Here is a 10,461-nt window from a genome sequence, read left to right on the forward strand (position 1 = left end):
TACAATCGATTTGGAAGAAGAGTTGTTCTTGAAAAATCGCCCAAAGGAGTTTGTGTTTTGAAAAGATGTGAAAAATGAGTTTAAAATCGTAAGTATAAAGTTGCAGGTCGCAGGTATGGGAAATGCGAACAGGGGTTCGCAACCTCTGCTAACTTGGGAATTGCGAAACAGGGTTCACATTTGTGAACCCTTCAGAAATGCTGAACTTTCGCATTTGCAAAAATAGTGTCGCATTTGTGACTTCGCATTTGCAATACATAGGCCGCATTTGTGATCACTGGCCCATTGGCAAATCTTCGCATTTGCAAAGAAAATCTCGTATTTGCGAGCCAAGGCAGGCCTGGGCTGGTTTCGCATTTGCGATCCAGCCTTCACATTTGCGAGCTCGCATTTGCGAGCCAGGCTTCGCTATTGCGAAGCCTGCACGCCTGGGCACACCAACAAAAATTACGCAATTTTTCTAAGTTCTAAATGCACCTCCTGGCCTATTCAAAACTCACCCGAGCCCTTGGGGCTCCAAATCAAACATGCACACAACCTCAAAAATATCCCACGGGCTTATTCGTGTACTCATATCACCAAAATAACATCAGAAACATCGAATTAAACCTCAATATCAAGGAAATTTATCAAAACTTCTTAAACATCAAATTTTGCATTTAAGGTCCGAATCACGTCAAACGGATTCCGTTTCTTACCAAACTTCACAGAATCATCTTAAATCATATATAAGACTTGTACTGGTGCCGGAACCAAAATACGGGCCCGATACCAATATGTTCTAATCAAAATTCATTTCCAAACTTTATAAACAATTTCAGAAAACAATTTTCTTCAAAAATTTATTTCTTGAGCTTGGGGCCTCGGAATTCGATTCCGGGCATACGCCCAAGTCCCATATTTTCCTACGGACCCTTCGAGACCGTCCAACCACGGGTCCGGGTCCGTTTACCCAAAACGTTAACCGCAGTCAAATTAATTCATTTTTATAGGTTAAATTTATCATTTTTCACAGATTTTCACATTTAGGCTTTCCAGCTACGTGCTCGAACTGTGCACACAAATCGAGGTGATGCCAAAAGAGGTTTTTAATGCCTCGGAATGCAGAATTCATTTTAAAACAAGTGATGACAATCCTCTGAGTTTTATACTTTATCATCAATTCGCCGAATTATATTTACCCATGCTGTGAGTAATTTAAATTAGTTCAAAATCTTTTAAGTAAAAAGGTATTTATATGGTTTATTCCCTTTACTATTCAATTTCTTTAATCGTGTGCATAAATTGAAACTGAAATAACTTTACTGTCCATAATATTCCTTCTTAATTAGTACCTATCTTTTGTACTTAATACTAGACTCATAACATTCAAACCCAAATTCACTATTGTCATTGCAATATAGTTAAATACCAAAACTCAATCCTTGTACCCTAACTTAATTTACACCTAACAAAGATCATATATGAGACTAGTTTAAGTACAAATACATCAATACTCTTCTTTTTCCAAGTGAATTTATCCTACAATAATATTGACCAACTTTCAATTGCATAATTTGGCCAGAATAACTCTAATTGGTATTAAATTTCTTATACTTTGTTAAACCCTTCAAATATATGAACTGAGATAAAAAGATTTACTAGAAGAAAAGACCCCAGATAAGAAATTCGATTTACCCGTAAAAACCAATGCGTATTTAAGATTTCTCAAGATTTGGTTCCAGCCTTTTTCTTCTTCTCCTTTTGAAACCCCTTTTCTGCATTTTTCTGAAGCGGACCTTATTTCCCCTTTCTCTCTTTCGTTTGCTCTTTATTTGCTTTTGGTTACATATGGGCTTGGCCCTTTATTGTAAACCCCTATTTCTTTTTCCTTTTTTTTTTGTATTTGCTTTGTTTTGCCTTTTTTTATAGTTAGTTTCTTCTTCTTCTTATTATTATTATAATGGCCAATACACCCTTATTAAAAAAATATAGGGTATTACAGTTATGAACTTTTGTTGTTGGTTGACTCCCTCCCAAAGGGAAGCTCATAACTGGATCTTTAGTATTTGTAATTCATTTAGTCTTTGAAAGGAGAGCCATTTGTAGGAATTTAAGGGTTGCTTATACCCTGACTAGGTGTTACTATGTGTTGTGTCTGTTGTTTTTATTTTTATCTTGAGTCAGGGGTCTAACGGAAACAACCTCTCTACCTTCAAAAGGTAGGGATAAGATTTGCGTATACCCTACCCCTCCTAGACCCCACTTTATTAGATTACATTGAGTTTGATGTTATGTTTGTTTGTCCGGAATAGCCACGTCGACGTGTTGCTTATTTATGTAACTTCATCTACTTGAGCTCATGGCAATTTTACCTTCTGATAATTAATTTGAGTTAATTCATCTAGATCGACAAATTGACTAGGTAATTGGTCTTCAAGGACCATTGAATTTTATTTCTTGTTTTATTTCAACGACTTCCCGTGCTTTATTTACCTGCTGAATCTTTTTCTATCTATCATGATGACAGATTATATAGTGGAAAAATGACACTGTATAGTCACTTTCAAAATAGTAGCCGAAAAAGTATAGATTTGTTGTATATATATGCATTTTATATGTTATATACAAAATTATACAAATTTTATATATTTTTTCGATTATTGAATATAAATAATTTTTGGCACGGGCTAAAAGTGATAATATTCCGTGAATACATATTCGACACGAGTTAAAGGTGCTTCGACTACTAGTATGGAAGGTTTTCTTTAAAACTAATATACCACTGGGCAGGTACCTAGTGACTTATTTTATGAACAATAATAAAAAAGAAGTTAATAAAACCAATATACCCGAGGCCAAAAACTAGAATGGGATTATATATCTAACGTCACTATTCTACAGTAAACAAGGCGATTAAAATTGCACAATTGATATAATTGAAGGTTAAATATGTTGTCAAATAACATAGGGACTGAAACAAGAATAACATAATAATTCAGGGACTAAAATTACTATTTTCCCTTTCTTTTTATGTTGTTTTGTCTTAGAAGGATGATTTTATTTATTTATCAGACAACCAAAAGGTTACATAGTCCTTAGCATATTACATAGAGCAATATTTCTATTGAAATTTATCCCTCAACCTTACAAGCGCTTATTCTTTAGCATGACCTTAGAATTATTGAGAAGCTTTGTTTGCTCGGAGTTTCTTCCTTTCTGAGAGTAATTTTGCAAACCTACGTACAAAGAAAACTATTATAAGTAGAAATAAAATAGATTTTTAATTCGAGCAAAAAGGAGACTCTAAATAGATAAAAATAATATATATGTGTTTTTACCTCTTTAGAGCTTCCTCATTGGTTTCAGAATTCCCATTGGAAGCTGGTTTCTTCAACAAGTTTTCACCAATTTGTTTCAATAAGTTCATATTAGCCTCTGTAGCATTATCCATTTGGGTTGTAGTGCCAGTTAATGCATTTTCCTGTTATTACATACAAAGAAAGGAACATAATTTAAAAGGAGAGGAAATGGTGAGTTTTAATTCCCCTCTTAAATAATCAACTTGAAATAATCATATAGTACTTCCTTTGTTCCAATTTATGTGACAATATTTCATTTTTAGTCTATTGCAAAAAGAATAGCAATATTCTAAATTTTATAAACTTTGTAACTTAAATTTCCTATATTGTCCTTAATGAGACTTATATATATATATAACTTGTTTTACATCATAAATTTCAAAAATCTTTTTTCTCTTAAACTCCGTACTAATTTAAACTTCGCCACATAAATTAGAACGGAGGGAGTAATTAGGAGTGTTACGCTATTGTTGAGCTAGATTGCCTTACTTCAATCCTGAGGTAATTCGTTTCAGCACCAAGAGCTCGATAGATGGTGGCAATGTAATAATCATTCATGGTAGCACTTGCTTCAGATTGCATATCACGAAGAGGATTCGAATTATTATGAAACAGCCAGGAAATAAGACCCCAATTAGCTGCCTCCTGTGCTGTGTATTTCCCAGCAAAATCAGCAGTAGTGCCGGTCCCTAACGAGAGCAGCAGAATGTTTTTGACGTCCAATGGCTTGATATAAGCAAATGATGGATCCGTTTCCGCACTGTAGGTTACTGTGCTTAGGGCAACTAAGGCCTGTCAACCATTGTATATGTATGCACTAATTAACATTTATGATCAATTAGAAGTCATTTTAAATGTCTACTAATTACTACTCCATCTGTCTCAAATTCTCTGTCGTGTTTATCTTTTATACGTCCCATAAGAAATATTAATTAGGAAAGGGATTAAACTATTTTACCCTTATTTATGTCTTAAGATAAAATCTCTCTTCATTAAATTAAATATTTATTCTTTTTATGTGTTATCTCCATCTTAAAAAATAATTATTACTAAGGGTAAAAAAAGAAAAAAAAATCAATTTTATCTTGAACTTCTAAGTGACAAAAAATTTGAGATAAATATTTTTAGTAAACACGACTGATAATATGAGATGGAGGGAGTATTTTTTTTTTTTTGTGACAAAAGCAAATATTTTATGTATTAATTTGCATTGTTACAAAAGTGAGCGCTACTATTACTAAAGCATGCTACATCCTAGTTATTCATATACTCCTTCCTTTCATTTTGAGTTGTCCACTTTTGACTTTTCAATCCCTTTAAGAAAAAATAAACGAAGTATGTATTTTATAATTTTACATATAAATATGATAGCATTTCAAAAAGTCTTGAAAAATAATTTGAGAAATGAGTATTTAATGATAAGGGTAAACGGAAAAAAAGATTGTCTTTCTCATGATTTGCTAAAATGGACAGATAAAAATGAAAATATATTTTTAGTATAGTAGACAAGTAAAAGTGAACGGAGGGAGAATAAATTTCTTTATATAAACTACTACAACAATAAATCTAATATAATCCTACAAGTGGGGTCTGGGAGAGTAATGTGTACGCAGACCTTACCCCGACCTTGAAGTTAGAGAAAATGTTTCCGATAGACCCCGTCACAAGAAAAAATAAAAAGAAAGTAGTAGTAACAAGTAGTAAGATGACACACTGATTTATATGATAATCAAAAACCCATATGATTATTAAAGTAGAGTAAATGAGCATACATATTGAAAAAATCACGTGAAATAATCCACACTAATTAAACAGACATCTAAATTAATTCTTTTGGAATAACAAAAGAAGATTGAGAAATTAAGATGATTTATATGAGGGAATGTACCGGATTGGCAGCAACAACACCACCATCAATAAGATTAAACTCATACTGATTTCCTTTACCATCATCATTCTCAAAGTAATATGGAGGAAAATAAGTTGGAGCTGCCGAGGTGCCAATGCATATGTCAGACATCTTAGCATCCAAATGAGGAGAGTTTGCTATCTGTATTTGTTTCATAATAAAGAATAATTACTAGCCATATATCCATAAAATAGAAAAATAAAAACTAACTAATATTTGCACTTACATATCCAGATGATATGATTTATGGAAGACTTACCTCCGACTTGGTGAATATTGTTGGCTGAAATTTTTTCATGTCAAAGGTTGGAATAACAACATTTGTTAAAGTCTGATGCAAACGAGTCTCTCCCAACTTATCTTGCAGAACTTTGTGAAGATATTTTCCATCATATTTGGGGGCCAAAATGGGAGGCCAGGCCCTGCAAATGAAACCAAATCTATTTTATTAGACAATACAGTGAGAAAGGTCGAAAAAAGTTTTAAAAAATAATTTTCTCTCCTTTTGGTAGGAAAATAATTTTTTCCTAACGAACATAAATTCATAAAAAAAATATTTTCGTACTACTAAATAAACACATCCTTAGAATATACTAAGTGTTAAATATATAAAAACCATATGTACCCAGGTGGAAAAATCTTAGGGCCATGCTCGAAGTAAAATGATACAATATCTTTGGCCGCAGAGAAGGGACGACCCTTTTCATTTGGAGCACTTATCATAGTGGTCAATATGCCACCTGTACTTGTCCCCGCAATCACATCAAAGTAATCTGCAAGTCTTGCATTTTCATCATTGTCTAATTCCTGACTCAAAAACAATCATTCATCAATCAGGAAAATATAAGCCCCAAGTAATAAAAAGAAAAAGTCAAGAAACAATTAAGAAACCATGGAAAATATGTTTACAGTATACCTGGAGTTGGCTTTCCAAAAAAGAAAGAACAGTAGCAGGGATGATGCCTTTAATGCCACCTCCATCAATGCTAAGAACAGTCACCATTTCTCCCACCACAGAGATTGTTGATCCAGTAGTTGTCAGTACCAAAAAAAATAAAATAAAAAAAGATCCCATAGTTGCCATTTCAGATACTTAGAGTATCTTTTTCGGACTACAAATGTTGCAAAAACAATTAATAGTTCAAGTATTGAGATTTTCTTGGTGCTTTGAGCATCAAACAAGAAGGGGTTTTATAACCACGTAAATAGTGTAACGTCTCGTGGATTATAGTGTTCCAATTTTTCCACGAGGTTAGCGTTTAGTTTAATGTCTTTTGGCTTTTACTACGATGACAAACATGAAGAAAGATCAATTATGTAAGGTAGGTGAGACAGTATCTAATCAAATTATTGCCAAAAGTCTGATAACTGCCTTTTTGATTAAAAATTGTCTCCTAAGTACCAGTTAGTACTACTTTTATAGCTTAGTACCAATTTCTTGATACTCGATTTACTAGTATAACATTTGTTGTGTACCTGCTGATACGATTCATAGTACTTATATGACTTACCTCGTTTTAAATTAGCTTATTGACGACACACTAAACAATTATCTGAAAAAGATATACTGAAATATCTAATTAAAAGTTTGGCAAGAAGCACCATGGCTAAATACTGCTAATGTTTGTTTAATAGTGACGATTAGTGGCCCGTTTTAAAAAACCCGGCAAGGAAAGACACGAACCAAAGATAGATTGAGGAACGAATTCGAATAAACTTACTTTGTAACGACCCAACCGGTCGTTTTGAGCTTTAGGGCGTCGTTCGGCATTTCGAGGTCAGGAGCAACTTCACTTTAGGTATTATGATTTGTTCGTATTGTCGGAATTGAATTCCGGGAAGTTCGGAGTTGATTTGGGAGGAGAATTCGCATTTCAGAAGCTTTAAGTTGAAAGAATTGACTAAGATTGGATTTATGAGTAAACGACCTCGGAATCGGGATTCGAATATTCCGACAGGTTTGTATGATTATTTCGGACTTGGGCGTATGTCCAGATCGGGTTTTGAAAGACCCGGGAACATTTCGGCACCTATTGTAGAAGTTAGCATTTTGGAAGAATTTCATAAGTGTGGGTTGAAGTGCATTTCAGTGTTATCAATGTCCGTTTGGGATTCCATGTCTGAAAATAGCTCCGTATGGTGATTCTGGTGTTGGGAGCGCGATCGAAAGTGAATTCGGAGGTCCGTGGGTCATGTTGGAGTCACTTGGCTAAAGATAGAAATTTGAAGGTTTTTGAGGAGTTTGACAGGAATTGGACTTTTTGTTATCAGGGTCGGATTCCAATTCCGGAAGTTGGAGTAGGTCCGTAATATCAAATATGACTTGTGTACAAAATTTGAGGTCAATCGGACGTGATTTGATAGGTTCCGGCGTCGGATGTAGAAGTTGGAAGTTCTAAAGTTCATAAAGCTCGAATTGGGGTGTGATTCGTGATTTTGGCGTTGTTTGATGCAATTTGAAGCCGCAAGAAGGTCCGTGTTATGTTATGGGACTGATTTTTATGATTGGATGAGGTCCCGAGGACCTCGGGTGGATTCCGGGTAATTAACGGATCAAAATTTGGAGTTGAAGAAGAATTTGGGCTGCTGGCTTTTGGTGTAACTGCACCTGCGAGCTTTTAGCCGCAGGTGCGGAACCGCAGAAGTGGTGCAGGGCCGCCCAGGTGAAGGGTCGTAGGTGTGGAGCCTTGACTGCATCTGCGCAAGCGCAGAAGCGAAAAGGAAGATCGCAAAAGCGGTAATGGGCGCAGGTGCGAAGGCGCATCCATAGAAGTGGACGCGCAGAAGCGGCGAAGAGTCCGTAGGTGCCGAAGTCGCTTGGCAGAATGCATTAAATAGCGGGGTTTGACTATTTTTGCTTATTTTCTTCATTCTTGGACGATTTTTGGAGCTTCTTGAGAGGGGTTTCCACTAGTAACTTGGAGGTAAATTAATCCCACCTATTATAAGTTAAATACATTGATTATGTGTAGATTTTAACTTGAAAATTAGTGGGAATTAGGGTTTTGAGGAAAAACCTAGAAAATTGTATTTACGGATTTTGACCACGATTTTGGACATGAAATTGGGGGTGGGTTATATATTTGAGTTCATGAGGCTATGGGTAAACTTTATCTTCGAAAAATTTCGGAATCTGGGCACGTAGGCCTGAGGGTGATTTTCATCGACTTTTCGATTGGGGTTAGAAATTGTTATAAATTGGATTATAATGAGTAATTGAGCGTATATTAATGGGTTTGCATAATTATTTCTAGTTTTGGAGTATTGTGCATTGATTCGGGTTGTTTGAAGGGCTCAAGAGCCGGTTATGGAACTTCGAAGCGAGGTGAGTCTTCTTTCTAACCTTGTAAGAGGGAATTAACCCCATAGGTGAACTAAATTATTATGTGCCTTTTAATTGTGGGGATTACGTACGCATGAGGTGACGAGACTCTGTACGTAGCTACTAGCTATGCCTATGTCCGGGTAGTTTTCGACTTACATTATGCCTTGTTGATCTTGTTGTTAATTTATGTTATTGTTTGTCCTGAGAAGAAACAAGATTAGGGTTGCGTAATAATTATGTTGAAAGAAATTTGAGTTGAGGAAGTTAACATTTTAAGAGTTCCCATTAAACTTCGTCCTTTCGAAGGAAGTGAGAAATATTTTAATAACTTAAGAAATCTATGAGCAACCGCATCGCATGTATGTTTTGCGAGCGGGGTAATTTCCTTAAAAAGTTTCAAGTTGAATTTTCAATATTTCGAAAAGAATCAAGAAAGAGATATGATTTAAATATTAAATTTATATTTGACCGCGTCACAGGTATGATTCGCGAGCGGGGTAAATTCTTAAATATATATTTGACCGTATCGCATGTATGATTTTCGAGCGAGACCGCATCGCAGGTATGATTCACAAGTGGGGGAATATATGCATCTATTTGGGCCATTCGAACTTGGCAGTGCACAGTTTACTTTTGTGTTGGACATTGCCTATATATAGATATTATTCTTATGGAATTCGTGCGTAACTTTTGGCTATAAGCCAATGATTCTGAGGGATTTATCCCTAATTTGAATTATGACAACCTCTTGATGATATCCACTATATCTTTATATATATATGCTCCGGTTACGGAGAGAACTTGCTAGTTGAGAGCTTGATTAAAAAAATTGTAAAGAAGGTAATTGTACCATGTATTTTATATATGTTTATTTAATATATCTGCTCGGTTTCATACTTATTCACTCCTTCATTGTATTTGATATTATTAAACCGTTAGTAAGTGTCGAAGTCGACCTCTCGTCACTACTTCTTCGAGGTTAGGTGGGATACTTACTGAGTACACGTTGTTTTTGTACTCATGCTACACTTGCTGTATATTTTTGTTGCACATGCACATGTACCTCTAGTGGCCTGATGGACGTAGCAACATGGATGATACAGAGACTTAGGTGAGCTGCATATCTCGAGACGACCCGCAACCAGCAGAGTCTCTTTCAGTGTATTATATTTACTTTCTTTCCAAGTTTGTATTCTGGACATCTATTGTACTTTATTAAATTTCCTAGTAATTGCTCATGCACTTGTGACACCGGGTTCTGGGATGATTTAGAGATTATTCAGTAAATAAATTTTGGAAAAACATCATTATTTATTCGGTGAAATTTTTTTATTCATTGTTTTATGTTTTGCGGAAATGATTTTGAAAATTTTAAAACGAGAATGTACTAGTTAAATGGTGTTGTCTTGCATGACAGTGGTGTCCGACACCATCACGACCCTTATTGGATTTTGGATTGTGACATAATTAGTGTTATCAAGATGATTGTCACGACCTGGAATTCTCAACATCGGGACCGTGATGGCGCCTAACATCTACTTTCTAGGTAAGCCGGCGTCGTTAAACTAATTATCCAGTTATAACAATTAACACAGAGTAATTAATGATATTTAACGAGAAATAAACTCAGGATTTAATACACTGCTAATAGAAGTAACACGATGCTAACTACTCTAAAAAATCTGGAGTCAGAAGTACATGAGCAACTAGAGTGTTACATATATGGTCTGAAACAAAGTGCAACTGTTTGAGACTAGATAAACAATAAAATAGAGAAAGAAGGGGACTTCAGGGTTGCAGACGCCATGCAGCTATACCTCACGTCTCCAAATGTGGCTGAATCCGAGCAGAACACCACTAGACGCCGCTGGGACTAATACCAGTAT

General features: G+C 35.2%; 1 protein-coding gene across 1 annotated transcript; it reads right to left on the bottom strand.

The window, feature by feature from the left end:
• Positions 1-2,895: 2,895 nt before the first annotated feature.
• Positions 2,896-6,431, bottom strand: LOC107809041 (patatin-17). The gene is made up of 7 exons (XM_016633634.2): positions 6,167-6,431; positions 5,876-6,057; positions 5,510-5,672; positions 5,230-5,391; positions 3,831-4,133; positions 3,321-3,463; positions 2,896-3,218 (listed from the first exon to the last, which is right to left on the bottom strand). Exons 1-7 carry the CDS (start codon positions 6,332-6,334, stop codon positions 3,161-3,163), a joined length of 1,179 nt encoding a protein of 392 aa, XP_016489120.1. The 5' UTR covers positions 6,335-6,431; the 3' UTR covers positions 2,896-3,160.
• Between the last annotated feature and the right edge of the window lie 4,030 nt (positions 6,432-10,461).

Source organism: Nicotiana tabacum, chromosome 5 (assembly GCF_000715075.1).
Source record: "Nicotiana tabacum cultivar K326 chromosome 5, ASM71507v2, whole genome shotgun sequence".
Lineage (NCBI taxonomy): Eukaryota > Viridiplantae > Streptophyta > Magnoliopsida > Solanales > Solanaceae > Nicotiana > Nicotiana tabacum.

What these genes read in the sequence shown, in the direction of transcription:
- LOC107809041 (XM_016633634.2), bottom strand. Translation starts at nt 6,334, where the DNA reads ATGGCAACTATGGGATCTTTTTTTATTTTATTTTTTTTGGTACTGACA. An exon ending in CCTAAGATTTTTCCACCTGG is followed by an intron (nt 5,673 to 5,875) that starts GTACATATGGTT and finishes TTTCATTTGCAG; the next exon opens with GGCCTGGCCTCCCATTTTGG. An exon ending in GTGTTGTTGCTGCCAATCCG is followed by an intron (nt 4,134 to 5,229) that starts GTACATTCCCTC and finishes AATGGTTGACAG; the next exon opens with GCCTTAGTTGCCCTAAGCAC.